Here is an 18346-nt window from a genome sequence, read left to right as displayed (position 1 = left end):
ATAGGCATAAGCCACTGACACCCACCACTTAGGTGGGTACACAACCGTGATGCCAGGCCCTGCTTGCTTCCTGAGGTCCTGTAGCTGGGCTCTGGGTAAGGCCTAGGTATGGCACTCAAAGGCTTGTGTGGACACCTCTCAGAGGGGCACAGGCAGACCTGGAGCTGAGAGACCCACGGTGGCAAGGAGGGCAGAGGCTGAGAGAGACAGACATCCAGAGACAAGGCCAATAGGTGCCAAGACGATATTCACAGGGGTGCCCTGGGACTTGGCAGAGCGCAGAACCAGAAACAATCATAGGAAGACCTGCAGGTCAGCACCAGGGTCCCGCCCAAGCCCTGACCACTGTGATGGTAAGCTATGAGCCTTGAGATGGCCCCGGGTTTGTCACATAGACCTTGGTTGGGTTTGCTCAAAAGGTCCGGAGAGGCACAGGGTCTGAACAGGCTGGAGTCTGAACATGACCTGAGCCTCAGCTTTTTTGGGTCTGCCCAGCCCAAAGGCAGGGCCTGTTCCTGATTGGGCCACCCCAGGCTGGCACTTTATGAGGTGGAAAGGAAAGGGAAGAGCCACCGCTGCATGGCTGGGCTCAGGACTGCACATCTGGATGTTTGTCTTAACTTTTTGAAGCTCTTCACATGATGGTGGTGGTGGTGTGATGGTGGGAGTGGGGCGGGGGAGGGGAGGAGACATGGAGCTCCATCCCAGAGTGCATTCAAGCCAGCCAAGGGATGGAAACGAACATAACTTTATTGAAACTGGTTTTGGGGGTGGGTGGTGAACAGCTGGGGGAGGGGGGAGCATTTTCCAAAGGTGGCTGTTGGGAAGGAGTCAGCACTTGGCCACAGACCCTATCTGAGGCCTAGTTTCTTCTTTTCCTTCTGCTTCTTGCGTACCACATCTAGGTTCCGATCCTTCCACATGCTCTTGCGGAGCTTGATGGGCCTCGAACCCACGTACTTCCCTATGAGAATGGTGGGTTCCATGTTAGCCTTTGGGGGTGGGGTGGGTTGGGCTGAGACCAGATGCTCCTATCCCCCACACCCACTGTCCCAAGGGGAGGCCTCACCCACCGTTCATCTCCCGCATGGCGCGAACATAGTCACTGGGGTCCTTGAAGCTGACGAAACCATAGCCCTTGGTCTTGCCGGTGCGCTTGTCCCGGATTACCTTGGCCTTCAGGAATGACGGGAAGCGGCTGAAGGCGCGAGCCAAGATGTCGTCATTTACCTCATTGCCCAGGTCCCCACAGAAGATCCGGAAGTCGTCTGGGGGTGGGAGAGAGACCAGGGGATGCATATGGTGGCCCAGAGTCCACACTATTTGATGACCCTGCTTCCTGGGCTCCCCGGTTTCCCCTCCCCACACGTTCCCTAAGGTCCACCACTGAAAACTTGGTGGGCACGGGGCTCAAATGTGGAGATCCTCAGCAGGCTCCCACACTGAGGCCTAGCTGCCAAACCTCCACAAGCAGGAGGGGGCAGAGCGGGGATGAGAGCCCACGCATCTGGCTCTTGATTATTCACTTGGTTTTGGTTTTTGGTAGAGCACTTAAGTGGTCGAGCACTAACCTTGAGCAAGAGAGCTCAGGTACAGAGCCCAAGCACTGAGTTCAAGCCCTGTGACAGGATCCAAAAAAAAAAAAAAAAGCCCAGAAGTGGAGGTGTGGCTCAAGTGGTAGGGCATGAGTTTTGAGTGAAATAGCAGTGCGAGAATGGAGGCCTTAAGTTCAAGCCCCTGTACTGGCACCAATAAATAAAGTCAGGCTGGGAAGGTGGCTCAGTGGTAGAGCGCTTGCCTTGCATGCCTGAGGCCCTGGGTTCGATTCCTCAGCACCACATAAGCAAAAAGAAAAAAGCCGGAAGTGGTGCTGTGGCTTGAGTGGTAGAGCGCTAGCCTTGAGCTGAAGAGCTGAGGGACAGCGCCCAGGCCCAGAGTTCAGGCCCATGATGGGGTCCTCCCCCCAAAAAAAAGGCCCAGTTCTTAGTTGTAATAATGTATTATGATACAGAAAAAAGTCTTGCTTAAGGGATGAATACTGAAGTAGGGGAAGGTGAAGTAGTTATTTCACTTTTAACTTGTATCAAGAATTGAATGAATAAAATGCCAACAGTAAAGACTGGGAATAAAGCCCAAAGGTACAAGGCCCTGTGTTCCAGTCCTGGCATCAAAAACAACAGAACAGAAGATGTATGCAGCAGGAGTGGGAAATGTTGGCCTGTGGGTGGTATAAAGCTCAGGAAACCACCTGGCACATGATGGGACAGACACGTACGCTCGTCATTGTCTTCCTGTGACCCTGTCTACATATATTGATAATTGTGTATGGTCCTCAAATGATGTTATTAATATCTAAACAGCCCTTGGCAGTAAAAAGATTCCCCACCTTTAAACAGAGGAATACTGAGTAGAATAAAATACTAACTGCAGAATCTAGCAGGTAGATAGGGTGTTTAGTGTGTCATTCTGGGATTAAACTTTCTTCATAAAAAGTTGAAGAAGGTCTAGGTGCCTGTGGCTCATGCCTGTTATCTTAGCTACTCAGGAAGCTGAGACCCTGAGGATCATGGTTTCAAGCCAGCCTGGAAAGAAAACTCCTTGAGACTCATCTCCAATAAATTACTTAGAAAAAATGGTGCTATGGCTTAAGTGGTAGAGTACTAGCCTTGGGAAAAAGAAGCTGAGGGACAGTGTTCAGGCCCCTGAGTTCAAGCCCCAGGATCAGCAAATTAAAAAAAAAAAAAAAAAAGTTGAGGAGGTTTGGGTGCAGTGGTATACATCTGAATTCCCAGCTACAAAGTACAAAGGAGGCAGAGGGAGGAGGATCTCTGTACAAGTTGGCCTGAACCAATGAGCTCCACCCCAGGACCAAAAGGGAAGGAAAGGCTGGGGAGAAGAAATGCTCTTTGGAGGTGGGAAGGTGGCTCAGTGGTAGAGTGCTTTCCTTGCATGCATGAGGCCCTGGGTTCAATTCCTCAGCACCACATAAGCAGAAAAAGCTGGAAGTGGCACTGTGGCTCAAGTGGTAGAGCGCTAGCCTTGAGCTGAAGAGCTGAGGAACAGTGTCCAGGCCCAGAGTTCAGGCCCCACGACCGGACCACCTCCCCACCCCCCCGCCCCGAAAAAAAAAATGCTCTTTGGTCTTAAGCTGGTCATTAGTCTATTAGTTGGACAGTGAGTGGTTGCAGACCTGAGGTGCCATCATCTCCACAAGGTTCTAGCCTCTGGCTGGGGGAGAGATCAACCCCTCAGAGTGGTGGATTGGAGATCTGGAGGGGAGCCAGCAGCAGTGCACAAAGCAGATGCCCTGTCTGTAGCTGCTGAACAATGTCCATGCCCACAGCACAGCCGCTTACCCGCATCCCACTCCAGCAGGCTGAACAATGTCCATGCCCACAGCACAGCCGCTTACCCGCATCCCACTCCAGCAGGCTGAACAATGTCCATGCCCACAGCACAGCCGCTTACCCGCATCCCACTCCAGCAGGCTGGACAATGTCCATGCCCACAGCACAGCCGCTTACCCGCATCCCACTCCAGCAGGCTGAACAATGTCCATGCCCACAGCACAGCCGCTTACCCGCATCCCACTCCAGCAGGCTGGGCAATGTCCATGCCCACAGCACAGCCGCTTACCCGCATCCCACTCCAGCAGGCTGAACAATGTCCATGCCCACAGCACAGCCGCTTACCCGCATCCCACTCCAGCAGGCTGGACAATGTCCATGCCCACAGCACAGCCGCTTACCCGCATCCCACTCCAGCAGGCTGGACAATGTCCATGCCCACAGCACAGCCGCTTACCCGCATCCCACTCCAGCAGGCTGGGGTCCTCCCAGCTGCTCCCTGCTGCTGTGCGGATGCACCGCTTCAGCTTCTCTGGTTTCCCTTTCTTCTTGTCCTCGCCCAGTGGCTCTGGGACCTGCAGAGGAAAGGAAAAGGAAAAGTCCACCTGGGTACTGGCCTGGCCTACTGTCCTGCCACTGGCCTTAGGGACTGCAAGGATCAGATGTGCTTCTAGGTGGGGGCCTCCTCCCTCCCTCTGGACAGGACCAGGTCCACTCCTGTGAGGGGGCCCTGGGCTCAGGCTTCCCCTCCCCCCCTGACCCAACTTCTCCCTGCTGGTCTGTACTTACCTCTAGAGCCATGAGACCAGGGGGAGGCTCAGGCCGAGGGGGCCGGGGCCGGGGGCGCAGGGACAGGAGCTCTGGGATGCGCAGAGGGGGCAGTAGGCCCCGCACCACCTCCAGAGGGAGAGGCAGGGGCTCGGGCTCAGGCAAAGGCATGGCCAGGGCCAAGGGCAAGCTGGGCCCAATGACCGCAGGGCCAGCTGGGGCTCCTCCAGGCCCAACAGCCACTGCTGCAGTGGCCTCCTCCAGCCCGGCTGCAGCTGCCACCACAGCCTCTTCCTTCTCTTTCAGGCCCAACCCCAGGCCTAGGCCCAGCTCTCGGGGTGCTGCTGGCTCTTCCTGTGGGAAAAAGGAGGGCATGAGGTAGGGAGGGACAGGTCTCAGGCTCTGATCTTCCTTCCATTCCAATCCCATCCAACAAAGCGAGGGCCTGGGAGCCAGAGACAGGTGAGTATGGAAGTCTCCAGTCAGTAGGAAACAGAGCCACAGGCCGAGAAGGAGAGCTGGACAGACACATGGGTCCACATCAAGGGAGATGGAGGGAGGAAGAGGGGTGGATGATCAAAGGAAAAAGAGAGCCAGAGAGCCAGAAATACAACCCAGCGTGTGTTTCCGCCTGTGTGCTTTGGTAAGAGGAATGAAAGCTGAGTGTGGTAGCACATGACTGCCATCCCAGCACTTGAAAAGCTGACATGGGAAAATATAGAGATTTCGAGACTAGCCCAAGCTACATAGCAAGAACCTTATCCAAAACAACAAAAGACTTGGTCATTAAAAGACAGAGGTTTAGTAAAGGAAAGCAGTTAGGGAAAAGTAGACTTGGTTTCCGCCCACGGTGCCATACTCACCAAGGGAGGCCTGAGGGCAGCCATGGAGCCCAGGGGGGGCCCCGGGGCCCGTGCCATTGGTGGCAGCATCATGGGTGGTCCAGGAGGCCCAGGCAGAGGGGGTCCTACGAGAGCCTGGTGAGGGGCCCGCAGGGCCATTGGGCGGGGACCCCCAGCTGCAGAAGCGAGAGCAGAATCTGTCAGGGTGTTAGTGGGATGGTTGCAGGGCTCGGGGCGGGAGTTATGCAGCAGGGATGACGGCCCTGGCCCCTCACCTGCTCTCTGCAGCACGTGGGGGACGAAGGCCGGACGCAGTATTGGGGCCCTCTGAGGAGCCACAGCTGTGGGAGACAGAGATAAGAGGGTCATGGGATACAGGGACACTTGCAGGAAGGTACATGTGGCGTACTCTCAGTATCCCAGAAATCCTGGAGAAGTTAGGGGGCCCTTCTGGAAGATGTGGGTCATTGTCATTGGTCTAGTCCACAAAAGCTGTACTTGAGGACTTGTGGTGGGCTCTAGTCCTATGGTGGGCAATGCAGGGACTCACCACAGAGCAAGTACAAAAAAGGCCACACATCACCAGAGTGACAGCCCCAGAGAGGTCAGGGCTGGACTTGGGGTGTTGTAGGGGAGAGGCCTAGACAGAGAGGTCTGGGCCAAGGGGACGGGGGAAGACCAGGGAGCTATCAGAGCTCAGGGGAGCCCACTGACCCTACCAAGGGGGTGGGGGCAGGGTCACGTGAGCTGAGATCTGAAGAATAAGGGGGTCAGGCAGAGAGCCAGTGGAAATATCCCAGCAAGGAGAACATAGGGAAAGCCTTCCTCCTGATTCAGTCTAGTAGGACTGTCACAGGGGAAATGGGGCTGCAAGGGTGCCAGGTGTCTCAGCACAACCGTCTAGGCTGCATGGGGTCCTTCTGAGGGCCCTAAGGAATCACAGCAGGGCTCAGAAGTGGCCAGGGTGACTGGACTGGATTTGTATTTTGATCAAAACTATAATAGAAAAAGAGACATTAATGCTTCCCAGATACCATTGGGTTAAAAAAAAGTATAACAGGATTTAGTTAACATAATGACCAATTTCCCAGATTTACATCCCAACAAGAACATACATATATTTCATACATATGCAGGAGAAAAGTCACAATGGACAATGTGTCCCTGTTACTTGAAGAGTGGGGGGTTAAGAAAGGTAGGGAGCTGGACGCTGGTGGCTCACGCCTGTAATCCTAGCTACTCAGGAGGCTGAGATCTGAGGATCGCAGTTCAAAGCCAGCTCTGGCAGGAAAGTCCATGAGACTCTTATCTCCAATAAACCACTCAACTGGAAGTGTCGATGTGGCTCAAGTGGTAGAGCACTAGACTTGAACTGAAGAGCTGAGTGACAGTGCCCAGGCCCAGAGTTCAAGCCCTATCACTGACAGAAAAAAAAAGGTAGCGTATAGCCTTTGGATGGGACAGGTTGGAAGAGTATGGTTGAGAAACAAGAAACAGCAGAAAGCACTTCTAGTATGTCTTAGCAAAGTCAAGGGCTCCTGGGGGACTGTGAGGATCTCTCTTTGCAAGGAGCCAGGTCACCCAGGGGCTAACCATGAGCCTGGGACTTGCCCATTCTCTCATGAGAAGTTGATCACACCTGCTATGTGGCAGGAACCAGAGGTCTTCCCTTCATAAAACTTGTATTTTAGAGGAAGCACAGCTGATAAAAAGTAAATTATACAACTTGGTATAAAGCGTGAAGAGCTAGGTTAGCACTTAGCAAAGGTTTGGGAAGAGGCTGCTTAGCAATGACCAGGTCTAGGCCAAACTGACAAGATAGACAATCAAGGAGCACGGGATCAGGTTTGTGTTTTACAAAGATGACAACATGAGGGTAGGGATGAATGGAGAAGAGGATTTAAAGCAGCCAAACAGGGAAGAGGCTGAAGCCTGCCTCAACACATGCTCCTGGTTAAATGTGGGCCTCCTGGTTCTGGACCTACCTGCTCGCCTGAGAAACATGGCTTCTCGAGCCTCTGGACTGTCCAGGTGACTCCGATCACCAGGGCCAAAGCCAACTGTTGGGAAGGGAGAGACGAGGATGGTAAAAGGTAAGTCACGGGCATTCCTTTTTATCACCTTCCCACACCTGATCCTGACCTTACCTTGTGTCTCTTTACTTACCTGGGCCCACAAAAGGAGGGCCCCCCACCATGGGAGGAACTACTGTGGCTGCAGCGGCTGCCCGGGCCTCCAGAGTCTGTTGGACCTGTGGGAAAAAGGTTGGGAATAAGGGGCCTGACTCAGTGTCCGCCATCAGAGGCATAGACTTCTACCCTTTGAGCTCTGGTGATCTCTCAGGGCTCAGTTAATGTCACCTGGGAAAGGAGGCTTTGGGACCAAGGAACTAAAGCTGCCTAGGTCTGTCAGTCTCAGTGCTGCCCATCACTCTGCTTCCTCCTCTCCACAGCACTCTGAAGTTAGGTGCAACCTGTGCTCCCCATCTCCCACATCCTACCCCAGCTCAACCCATCATCTCCTCTTGTCTAGACTATTATACTAACCTTTTACCCTCTACCCTTAGACAGCCAGCGCTGCTCTGTTAACCTTGGAGTTAAATTACTACCAAGAATCCTCAACAGCTCCCCCTAACAGAGGAAACCATACAAGATTTGGCCTGTCTTTATCTCCACTTCCTTCTGTTTTTATTCCACTCCAGACACTGATCTCTTGCTGTTCCTCAAATGTGACAATTACGTGCCTGGTTCAGGGTCTGGGCACTGACACTTCTCTGCTTGGAATGATCATACTCCAGACATGTGCATAGTTCCTTATACCATCTCTTTTATGTATGTATGTATGTATGTATGTACGTGCTAATATTCTGGGCCTTGAACTCAGGGTTTGGGCACTGTCCCTTAGCTTTTTTTCTTTCCCCTCAAGGTTATCCCTTGTGCCACAGCTTCACTTCTAGCTTTTTCAGTTTGTGGGAAATAAGTCTCTCAAGAATTTTCTCCAGCCAGTTGCTGGTGGCTCATGCCTGTAATCCTACCTAGTCAGGACGCTGAAATCTGAGGGTTGAGGTTCAAAGCCTGCCTGGGCAGGAAAGTCCATGAGACTCTTATCTCCAATCAACCACCAGAAAACTGGAAGTGGAGCTGTGACTCAAAGTGGTAGAGCACTAGCCTTGAGCTGAAAAGCTCAGGGACAGCACCTAGTCCCAGAGTTCAAGCCCCACAACTGACCATTACCACCACCACCACCACCAATAAAATAAATTTTCTCCAACTGTGATCCTCGGACCACAGCTTCCAGAGTAACTAGGATTACAAGAGTGAGCCACTGGCACCTGGACTTCCCCTTTTCTTAACACTAGTCAGAGAGAGATAGTTATTGAACACTTGAAATTTGACCAATGAAACAGAGGAACTATTTAAACTTCAGCAAACAATCAACAAATAGGGAGCAGAAAGTTTGCCAAACAAAATGTTCTTGCATGGTAAACTCCCAAAAGGAAGTGATGTCTTAGTATACTCAGTATCTCCAAACCTGACATCTGTGATACTCAATTAACAAGCCAAAAGAATCAAGAGCTCGTGGATATAAACACTTGCTGAGCTTGCTGAGGTTCAGACACTGTGTCCCCGGACTAACCCGCCAAAGCTCAGCCTCACCTGCTGGTACGTGTTGGTCGCAATAATTGGTCGGATCACAGGAGCTGCTGGGACCTGCATCGCTTCTACCGTGGGCACCGTGGGCACCGCGGTTGGGATCCCAGTTACTGGAGCTCCCAGAACTTCCTGCTCAAATCTGAGGAGAGAATCAAGAGATACAAGTCGGATCCCCTGCTGGGACTCTGGGTACGTCGTGGTTCCACTCCTGTACTCCGCCCCCCCCACCGCCGGGAGCCTCCCGAAGGTCCCCGCTCCCCTAGAGCCGCCCGAATGCTCCGGGCCGGGTAACTTGGTTCTGGGGCGGCTTTTCCCACTCCTTCCCTCCGGCCTTACAGAGCCATCTCCGCCTCCATTTCCTTCAAACGCTCCTCTCCACTTTTTCCCGGAATGCCTCCACCAGGGCCTGGTACTACGGGTCCTCCTGTAACCGGGAGCCCCGGAGCTGGTCCGGCCCCAGCCATCGTTGCAGCCGTCGCTGTCGCCGCTCCTATGGTCTCAGCTCTGCCGCCGCCGCGGGATCGGCTTGTCTACTCTCCGCCTTCGACAGGGTGGGCGCCCGCGAGTGACGTAAAGCAAGCGACGGACGCGGTGCGTGACGCCATACGTTCGCGAACATGGGCCAATCAGGCACGGACACACCCTATGGGGAATGTAAGCCAATCAGAGTGCCGGAAAGGAGGGAAGCACTCGGACCAATCAGAGCGCCTCAGAGACATGGCCACACCTTCCTAGGGGAAGGTGAGCTAATGAGGTGGAAGCGAAGTCAGCTGGTCCCACCCCCACCGTGGAATACAGGCCTGGGAGAAGGCCGCGAAGTTCGGGGCGTTGAGGGTGCCCGCGGGCCCCCGGGCGAGAAGTTTGTAAACATGCGGAAGTGCGCGTTAGCGGGAAGCCAGGCGCGAGGCCGGGTTGATTCGAAGCTGAGAGGAGGCGCCTGGCTCAGGCTTTGGGGCGGAAGTGAAGTGACATCCCGTGACTGTTTTTGGTGCCAGTCTTGGGTCTTGAACTCACGGCGTGGACGCTGTCCCTGAGCTTTTTTGCTCAAGGCTACCACTCTCTACCGCTTGAACCATAGCTCCTGAAATATCCCGCGATTTCCCGCCGTTCTCGAGAGACAGTCCGACACTCAAGTCAAATCGGGCTAGGAATCTTTATTAGCTGTAGGGGGATTGTCCCCCACCACAGCAGCAGTGGGAAACAGCACCGGACCCAAGGAGCTCAGGGTATTTTTGTCGTTGGTCACGGGGCTTGAACTGTGGGCCTGGGCACTGTCTGTCAGCTCTTCAGCTCAAGGCGAGCGCTCAGTGCCACTTCAGGTTTTCTGAGTGGTTTATTGGAGATGTGAGTCTCACGGACTTTCTGCCCAAGCTGGCTTTGAACCGCGATCCTCAGATCTCAGCCGCCCGAGTAGTTAGCATTACAGGCGTCAGCTACTGGCACCCGGCTAGCTCAGGGTATTTAAAAGCCAGAACCACAGAGGCCACTCGCAGGTGATCAAGTTCCATATTTTAGCATATTTGCTGAGCAAGCAAGAATAACACAGGTTATCAGCGGTTGGTTAGCCTTACAGACAGCCCGATTTTTACCAATTTCAGTAAATGCCAAGCCGCAATTGGTTCCATTTCCAGAGTTTACTTTTCAGCTCTTGGGAGTTGTTTGCCCCTATTTAAATTTCTTTCTTCCTTGGTCTAATTAATATCCTATCTGCTTTTTTTTTTTTTTTTTTTTTGGTCCGGTCGTGGGGCCTGAACTCTGGGCCTGGGCGCTGTCCCTCAGCTCTTCAGCTCTAGGCTAGCACTCTACCACTTGAGCCACAGTGCCACTTCCGGCTTTTTTCTCATGTGGTGCTGAGGAATCGAACCAACCTAGGGCCTCAGGCATGCAAGGCAAGCACTCTACTGCTGAGCCACCTTCCCAGCCTCCCATCCGCTTATTTTAACCTGGCTTGGTGGTGGTTAATTGGAATTAAGAGTCTCAAGGATTTTTCTGCCTGGACTGACTTTGAACTACATTCCTCAGATCTCAGCTTCCTGAGTGTGAATCACTGATACCCAGCATAGTTATTTATTTATTTATTTTTGCCAGTCCTGGGGCTTGAACTCAGGGCCTGGGCACTGTCCCTGAGCTGCTTTTGCTCAATGCTAGCACTCTACCACTTGAGCCACAGCACCACTTCCAGCTTTTCTGTGTATGTGGTACTGAGGAATCAAACCCAGGGTTTCACGCATGGCAGGCAAGCACTCTACCACTGAGCCACATTCCCAGCCCTGGCACAGTTATTTTTCCTAGCAAGATACAGACATTCTGTTGGCTTTGGTGGGATGTAAGGGCAAGGGGCAAGGGAAATGAACAACAGAGAGCCTCATGTGGGATAGAGACAAGGGAACTGGCCAGTCCTAGTGATGTTTTTAAATATTTTATTGAGGGAGGCACAGTGTTGGGATAAAATTCATTTTTTTTCTTTTTTGGCAGTACTGAGAATTGAACTCAGGGCTTCCAACTTGCTAAGTAAATGCCCTACCACTTGAGCCACCCCCTAGGGTTTTGTTTGTTTATGGTCATGGGGTTTGAACTCTGGGCTTGGGCACTGTCCCTGAGCTCTTCAGCTCAAGGCAAGTGCTCTACCATTTGAAACACAGCTCCACTTCTGGTTTTCTGGTGGTTAATTGGAGAAAAGAGTCTCACAGACTTTCCTGCCCGGGCGGGCTTTGAACCATGATCCTCAAATCTCAACCTCTTGGGTAGCTACAATTACAGGTGTGAGCTACCGGCGCCTGGCTAGATTCTTGACTCTGATTTGAGCTTCTCTTCATTTGCACAACTGCTGCAGGGCTCCTTGTGCCTGGACCCAGCGCAGATGCCATTGGGAAAGAGACAGGCCCTGGCAGAGCTCCTCGGAAAGGGCAGCCTGGCCTGGCTGCTCCCACCTGAGGAAGAACATGGCATCAGAGGTTAGGCCCAGCTCTCCAGACATTCTCTGGCTTCTTCCATCACCAAGACCTGAGTCTTGACTCCACCCATCTCACTCCTCTACCCCTCATGTGCCCTCTCACCAGTCCCCCACGACCCCCTGCAGCTCAGGGACACGCTTCAGCGCCTGCTTGAGCAAGTTGTCCAGCCGCTTCAGAGCCTGTCCCACGCTCTCTCTCTGCTCCTTTTCCTGGGAGGCCTGGACCTGCAGCAGCTCTGGGGGTTAGAAATTGGAAGGCAGCTTTGAGTCCTTCAGCTGTCTTCAGACTTAAAAACCAATGGGGGGCGCTGGGAAGGTGGCTCAGTGGTAGAGCGCTTGCCTTGCATGCATGAGGCCCTGGGTTCGATTCCCCAGCACCACATAAGCAAAAAGAAAAAAAAGCTGGAAGTGGGGCTGTGGTTCAAGTGGTAGAGCGCTAGCCTTGAGCTGAAGAGCTGAGGGACAGTGCCCAGGCCCAGAGTTCAGGCCCCACGACCGGAACACCCCCCCTCCCCCCCAAATAAAAACACAAACCAATGGGGTCACAAATTCTTTGGTGATCTCAGCATCTTTCCCAAACCTGTCCCTTTTGAGTCTTCATCTCAAGGACATACCTATCCCAGGCCTCATCCTAGATGCCTCTCCACAGAGCCCTCTTAACCTTTCCTACTTTCCTGGTCAGCCTCCCTTCCAGGCTTCAGGCTCCCACTAGGGTCACTCACAACAGAATGATCTTCCTGGAGTTTCAACCTGACCCTGGAAGTGGAGCTGTGGCTCTAGTGGTAGAGCACCAGGCTTGAATGAAAAAGCTAGGGGACAGTGCCCAGGCCCTGAGTTCAAGTTCTCCCTCTCCAGCTTAGATCCCTCTAAGTCTTCCCCAAGGTAGAGCGAAGCTCGCCAGTCTGGTATTTGGGAGCTTGCATTACATGGCCCCTGTCCACCAAGTGAGGTATCCTATTTCCACTTGGGAAGTCTTCCCAGCATCCTTCACCCCCAAGCTTTCTCCTCAGCCTACCACAGCCCCTTACTCCAGCAGTGTTTCCCCTCAGGATCATGACTAGGCTTAGTCCCTCTCCAGGTGCCCACACAGGGCCTTGCTCATACCAAGTAAAGATCAGCAGCCTCACTAGACCTGGTGGCTCTGAATCTGGCTCAATTTCCTCCTGTCTCTGTAACCTTGATCACCCTTGGGGGTGATAGGATGGGGTGGGGGTGGGGAGCTAACACTAGGGCTTGGACTCAGGGCCTGGGCGGTATCCCCTTAGCTTTTTCACTCAAGGCTAGTGCTCTGCCACTTGAACAACAGCCCCACTTCTGGCTTTTTGGTGGTTAACTGGAGATGAGAGTGTCACAGATTTTCCCGCTTTGTCTGGCTTTGAACCAGGATCCTCAGATCTCAAGCCTCTAGAGTAGCAAGACTGTAAGTCTTGAGCTACCAACATCCAGCCACAGCCTTGCTTTTTACCTACTTCAGAACACTATCTGATAGAAGTACTTTGCAAATGGATGGGCTGTAGATCCTCATGGTAAGAGTGAGACTTCTGGCTGACTACCTGGGTTTAGCTCCCAGCTCGGCCATGTGGGCGAGCTACTAAGCCACGGGCATCTCAGCTCCCTTCTCTATAATGTGGGGAAATGGTGTGCTTACCACATGGCCTTGCCCTGCAGATTAAACCAACAAATGTGTTTTAAGCTCACAGTAAGGCCTGGGTGAGTGGGGGTGTTTGTTAGCACCGCAGGAGACCAGTGCTGCTGGATCCAGGAAGCAGGATAGGCCTACCCTGGGTGGTCAATTCTGGCTGTAGATGGGTCTTCAGGTGGAGTAAACTGGCGGAGCGGAGACTGCGCTGGTCCTGGAGGAATAGAAGGTCTTGGCGAAGAGAGGCAGCCTTCGGGAGGAGCAGCTCTGGTGCCTGGAGGGAAGGAAGGAGGGAGCGAGGGAGGACAGTCACCTGGGACAGGGATGGGGACAGGGGTAGGCAGACAGGTCCCAGGGGACAGTGGCTCACCTTCCCTGCAGGCAGCCCCAGTATGTGGCTCAGTGCTATGAGGCTAGAGCCCACTGGAGGTGTGGGGTGCAGCTGGTGGATGGATGGCAGGATGGTGGGCAGTGGCTTGGAGCTAGAGTGGGAAGGCACCAAGGCAGATGGAACAGTGAGAAGGGAGCGTGGGGAGGGAGTCTGGGGACTAGGATGCCAGACCTAGGTGTGGGAGCTGGGAGGTGTGGCAGCTTGGCACCCCTGGGGTTCGTTCACTGAGGAGACTTTAGGGAATGACAGTCCCTCAGGGCAGGAGAGGTGGGAGCTGGCCGTTAGCCTCACCCTTCGGGGCTGTGCCGCAGCAAGGGGCCCAGCAGAATATCTGGCAGATGCCGGGCTACCTCCTCCAGGCAGCGGAGCAGCTCCTGGCTCTGTGGTGCCACAGCCTCAGAAGTGGGAACCACCTTCCGCTCAAGCAGAGCCAGCACCTGGGGCCGGGGAGAGAAAGGACAGGCGAGCCGGGGTCCAACCAACACCCCCTCACGCGTGGGTCCCCCCCCCCCCAGCCCTTACACCTGTCTCACCTCCCCAGGACCCCGGCCCAGGCGCGTCTTGCTGGCTGAGTTTCCCTTGATGAGCAGGCGGATCTGTTCCTGGGTCTCCTCCTGGGGGGCCGGGAGACCAGAGACAAGCTGCCACCCCTTCACACTGGTCCCACAGGAGTCTTGCCCTGGGTACCCCACTCCCAGGAGCCTCTGAAGTCTCCATAGTGGCTCTCGCCCAGGTCCAAGGCTTGGTGTGTGCCTGGATCATGATCGGCCTATTTTCTTTCTTTCTCACCACCAGCCGGCGCCAGTGCAGGATCCTCTGCTGCTTGGCCTGGAGCTCCTTCAGCAGAAGCTGCTGGTGTTCAGCTGTCTCCTCCAACTCCTGGCTCTGGGCACACAGGGCCTTGAGCTCTGCTCTGAGGCCACAGCACCGAAGCCCCAGCATCAGCACCTTCCTGGGGAGACCGTCAGAAGACAGGAAAGGGGCTGAGGCCACCAGGAACAAGATGATCAGGGATGCACAAGGAACCCCAGACACTGACAGACAGAGACCCAGGACAGACAGTGCCAGAGGCCTCTACTAAGGCAGCCCCTCACCTCTGGCTTGATGCCAGGACGCATTTCTCCACCTCTTCCACCACATCCTGGAGGCGGCCAGTGAGGACCTGGTATTCTTTCAGGAGGGCGCCCTGCTGAGTGACCAGCGCACCAAGGGCCTGCCAGCCTTCCTGAGGGTACAGTCCGTGTGGGTATGGCCCATGGGGGTGAGGGACAGAGGGGGCCTTCTGAGGGCTCCTCAGTTACCTGGATGAGATGTACCATGGATGGTGCTGGCTGGTCAGAATCTGACTGGTCGGGTACCTGGGGTCTGAGGTGGGAACAAAGCAAATCTCTGAAGACCAGCTTGGTGCCAACATTGGACACCCAGCCCAGCTCAACCTGAAGGTCACCATGTGTGTCCTCCCCCCGTGCCTGCCCTGTCTGCAGGAACCTGCGGCTCCACACCTGGGTAGCTGGGCCTCTCCCAGTCCATCATCACTGCGGCATTGGGCTAGGATCTCAGCCTCCCGCTCTGCAGCCAGGTACTCCAAGGCGGCCAGCACATGGCCTGGTGGGTGGTTTGTCAGCAGGGTCTGGCAGGAGGAAGGGAAGGCAGTGAAGGCATGGGGTGAGGGCAGGGCCGCAAGCGGGGACCATGGGGCAGGACACACAGTTAGGGGCTGGCCTTTCTGGAGATCGCCACTTTCTCACCTCCACTGAGCTAAGCCACTGCTGGTAGGAAGTTCCAAATTGGTCATCTCGAGAGTTTCTGGTATTTGGATAAGAGGATGGAGAATACATAAGACTTTACAGTTACCCTTCTATAATTATTCTATCCTACTTTGCTGATAAGGAAACTGTCTCCACCTGCGCCTCCAATTATGCCAACACGCCAGTCTTCCCATGTGCTGTTGACCTGGGACGCCAATGCGAGCCTTCACCTTTGCCCTGTCTCCTCACCAGTCCCCTCCCCTCCTTAGCTAGGTAAGGGACTCCTTTGGGGTGCCCAGAGCCTCTTCCCCACCCCTAATGCCTTGGCCACCTGGTCGCTACTTGTCTGTGATGGGTGTGGCCCTTTGTGCCAGCCTGAGAACCCCAGTGTCTGGGCTAACGTAGCACCCTGAAGCGCAGATTGTTCTGTGGGGTTTCTGGGGTGTGTGGGTACTCACTGGACAGGGCCTCCTTGGGCCTGGGGCATGAGGAGGTTCTGAAGGAACCGGGCGCGGAGGTTGCAGGCTGCTCGGACATCCCGCTGGGGAGAGGAGGGGAGCCATGAGTGGGGACCTAGGCATTGCCTCACCCTGGACGTCTCAACTCTTTCCTCACAGCCCAGGGTCCTTACCAAGGCCTCAGGCTCCAGGGCCAGGGTTGCTGATGTCAGGGGGCCAAAGGTCACCTCCATTTTGGCCTTCCTGTAGTAGCAACACAAATAGGGTCAAGGGCCAAAGGACCAATAGATGTTTGTGTCCCAACTGCTGCCATGGTCCGCATGGCTGGTCACAAGAATTGCTGAGCCCCAGTGGCCACCTCTCAGATTAGGACACTGTCAACCTCCTAGCCTGTTTGGACGTTAAGTGTTCCTGATGGGAACCTGGAATTCTGGAATTGGGAAGGGGTCAGGGCCAAGCTCAGAGTGGTGGTGGGAGAGGGGAGGCAGAAGAGGTTACTCTAAGGCTATCAGGTGCCCTTAGGCAAGATGAGGCCTACCTTTCCATGTCCTGCAGGCGCTTGAGCTGGTTGTGCAGCCGCTGCATGGGTCCTCGGAGTCCATGCTGCTGTTTCCACACAGCCCCGGCTTGGGCCTGGAGGAGGAGAGCCTGACGCTGGGTGTCACGCATGCTCTGCAGTGCCTGCTCCTCGGCTATGTCTGTGGGAGGAACACCGGGGTGGCCCTCAGCATCTTCTCCACCCTCAGCCCCACTTCCCATCTTCCTGGCCCCGTGGGTCACTTTGAGTCTCGGTCTCCTGATCCATCAGCTCTAGGCTCTGGTCCAGCTCTTGGATCTCAGCTCGGAGGCGGGCAGCCGTGGCTTCCAGTTCCAACTTGCGACGAACCTGGTGTCGTCAAATACAGGGTTAGCTGTAGCTAACCCTCCACTTCTGTCTTTTTTGCTGGTTAATTGGAGATAAGAGTCTCATGGATAGAAGGCACAAGGCTCTCAGGAGGCTAAGATCTGAGAATGGCAGTTTGAAGTCAACCCCAGGTAGGAAACTACAACACGCTTAGCTCTATCTGACCATCAAAAAGTCCAATGTGGAGCTAGCCCCCCCAAAACTAAGCCACATTCCCAGCTCTAAAAGAGAATCTTATAGAAAAGGCTTCTCACCTCTGGACTATCCTGGTAACCATACCTGAAAAAAATGAGACTGGTGTTAGAGATGCCTGCGTTTTAAGCGGGGAAGGCTGAAGTATGAGACTGTGGGTGGGGACAAGGCTAGAAGGGAATTGGGAAGATAAGAAGGGATAGATTTTTGTTACTGGGGCTTCATCTCAGGGCCTAGGCACTGTCCCTGAGCTTTTCCTGCTCAAGGCTGACGTTCTACCACTTGAACCATACCATCACTTTTGGCTTTTTAGTGGCTAGTTGGAGAGTTTCATGGACTTTCCTGCTCAGGCTGGCTTTGAACCATGATCCTCTGATCTTTGCCTTGGAAGTAGCTAGGATTACAGACTAGGAAGGGACAATTTTGAGCAGTTACCAGAGCAGATTTCCCCGGATCTTCTTTAGACTCCTGCAGTGGAGAAAAGGAGGAAGGGGGGTTGCTGTGGGATCTGTCCTTGCCCCAACCCTCAACCTTCCCCAGCACAGGCTTGGCTCACCTCTGACTGTGGACATGCTTCAGGACATATGCCCAGATGTCAGCTCCCTGACCCAGACACAGCCTGTGGGGTGGGGGAAGAGTGTTAAGGTCTATCCCTCATGTACCACACAGGGCTCAGACGCTCTCTCTCTCTCTCTCTTGTTGTTGGTCATGGGGTTTGAAGGGCCTGGGTGCTGTCCCTGAGTTTTTGCATCCAAGGCTAGCACTCTACTACTTTGAGCCTCAGTGCCACCGGGTGCCTGGCATGGAGGACCCTCTTTGGTGGGTAGATGGGTGATGGGAAATCCTGAGTTCTCACTTGGGGGTGGGTGGGTAAGGGTAGGGAGGGATAGGGCCGGATTGGGGGAGATCAGGGAGGCTTGTTCTAAGGCCAGGTGAGATATGTATGACACTGCCAGAACCAGGCATGAATCAGATTCAGCTCCAGTGTAGTGGGGGTGATCGCTGCGGACCGGGATAAGATCGGGATGCCCTTCATTAACCCTAGGCAATTTTTAACTGGTGCTGGGGGCGAGGGGGGCGGTCCCTGATCGGGATGACCGTCTAGGTTGCAGGGGTAACCTCCAGGGTCCGTCACTCAGCACCAGCATTAGGACACACATTCTCAGGGCAGGGATCCCTCAGGAACTTGGGGTGCGGTCTCGTCCTGGATAAATGCATGTGTGTGTGTGTGTGTGGGGGGGGTCGTCTAACTCCAGAGACGTTAGCTCCGGGATGGAAAGTCTTCATTCTTGGCGCAATCTCACCTACGCAACGTCGACTCCGGGGCTCGAGCTGCCAAGGGTACCCCCATCTCTTCTACCGCCCAGCAGTCCAGTTCCCGCGCTTCCCGCACCAGCTCCATGACAAACGCCAGACCTGGGCGGCCGCCGCCACCTCCCGCGCCCGCTTCA

General features: G+C 54.4%; 2 protein-coding genes across 5 annotated transcripts in view; both read right to left on the bottom strand.

The window, feature by feature from the left end:
- The window catches only part of Haus5 (HAUS augmin like complex subunit 5), a 32887-nt gene extending 14541 nt beyond the window's left edge, over nucleotides 1–18346 (bottom strand). Inside the window, exons 1-19 of one of the 3 annotated variants that reach the window (XR_006145536.1) lie at nucleotides 18200–18346; nucleotides 17452–17514; nucleotides 17331–17363; nucleotides 16958–16982; nucleotides 16580–16685; nucleotides 16338–16497; nucleotides 15973–16042; nucleotides 15800–15882; nucleotides 15342–15399; nucleotides 15096–15223; nucleotides 14895–14958; nucleotides 14688–14818; nucleotides 14383–14545; nucleotides 14127–14207; nucleotides 13885–14030; nucleotides 13573–13684; nucleotides 13344–13476; nucleotides 11667–11799; nucleotides 11328–11540 (exon numbers count right to left, since the gene is read on the bottom strand). Coding sequence is in view for 2 of the 3 variants with exons in the window: in XM_042668005.1 (XP_042523939.1) it covers nucleotides 11423–11540; nucleotides 11667–11799; nucleotides 13344–13476; nucleotides 13573–13684; nucleotides 13885–14030; nucleotides 14127–14207; nucleotides 14383–14545; nucleotides 14688–14818; nucleotides 14895–14958; nucleotides 15096–15223; nucleotides 15342–15399; nucleotides 15800–15882; nucleotides 15973–16042; nucleotides 16338–16497; nucleotides 16580–16685; nucleotides 16958–16982; nucleotides 17331–17363; nucleotides 17452–17514; nucleotides 18200–18297 (1905 nt within the window). In the remaining variant the exon portion in view is untranslated. Of the gene's footprint in view, nucleotides 1–11317; nucleotides 11541–11666; nucleotides 11800–13343; nucleotides 13477–13572; nucleotides 13685–13884; nucleotides 14031–14126; nucleotides 14208–14382; nucleotides 14546–14687; nucleotides 14819–14894; nucleotides 14959–15095; nucleotides 15224–15341; nucleotides 15400–15799; nucleotides 15883–15972; nucleotides 16043–16337; nucleotides 16498–16579; nucleotides 16686–16957; nucleotides 16983–17330; nucleotides 17364–17451; nucleotides 17515–18199 lie in introns of those variants that run through there. The other 2 variants (XM_042668005.1, XM_042668004.1) reach the window with 2 other exon arrangements.
- On the bottom strand, nucleotides 733–9180 carry Rbm42 (RNA binding motif protein 42). 2 transcript variants are annotated; one of them, XM_042668038.1, is made up of 10 exons: nucleotides 8947–9180; nucleotides 8614–8749; nucleotides 7124–7208; nucleotides 6943–7017; nucleotides 5233–5298; nucleotides 4979–5133; nucleotides 4137–4469; nucleotides 3805–3922; nucleotides 1074–1268; nucleotides 733–964 (listed from the first exon to the last, which is right to left on the bottom strand). In XM_042668038.1, exons 1-10 carry the CDS (start codon nucleotides 9072–9074, stop codon nucleotides 852–854), a joined length of 1404 nt encoding a protein of 467 aa, XP_042523972.1. In that variant the 5' UTR covers nucleotides 9075–9180; the 3' UTR covers nucleotides 733–851. The 2 variants fall into 2 exon arrangements, with proteins under 2 accessions (XP_042523972.1, XP_042523971.1); XM_042668037.1 differs by having other exon boundaries at nucleotides 4979–5154; nucleotides 8947–9179.

The sequence above is a fragment of the Dipodomys spectabilis genome, unplaced genomic scaffold (genome assembly GCF_019054845.1).
Source record: "Dipodomys spectabilis isolate Male_0828 unplaced genomic scaffold, ASM1905484v1 ptg000422l, whole genome shotgun sequence".
In the NCBI taxonomy this organism is placed as follows: Eukaryota; Metazoa; Chordata; class Mammalia; order Rodentia; family Heteromyidae; genus Dipodomys; species Dipodomys spectabilis.
Note: the sequence above shows the minus strand (reverse complement) of the source record. Positions and strands in the feature narration are given on the sequence as shown.

Excerpts from the sequence above, each read along its gene's own strand:
- Rbm42 (XM_042668037.1), bottom strand. The coding sequence starts at position 9,074 with ATGGCTGGGGCCGGACCAGCTCCGGGGCTCCCGGTTACAGGAGGACCC. Across the intron at positions 7,209-8,613 it reads CGACCAACACGTACCAGCAG|GTCCAACAGACTCTGGAGGC; the intron begins GTGAGGCTGAGC and ends TTTTTCCCACAG. Across the intron at positions 3,923-4,136 it reads CTGGTCTCATGGCTCTAGAG|GTCCCAGAGCCACTGGGCGA; the intron begins GTAAGTACAGAC and ends TTTCCTCTGCAG.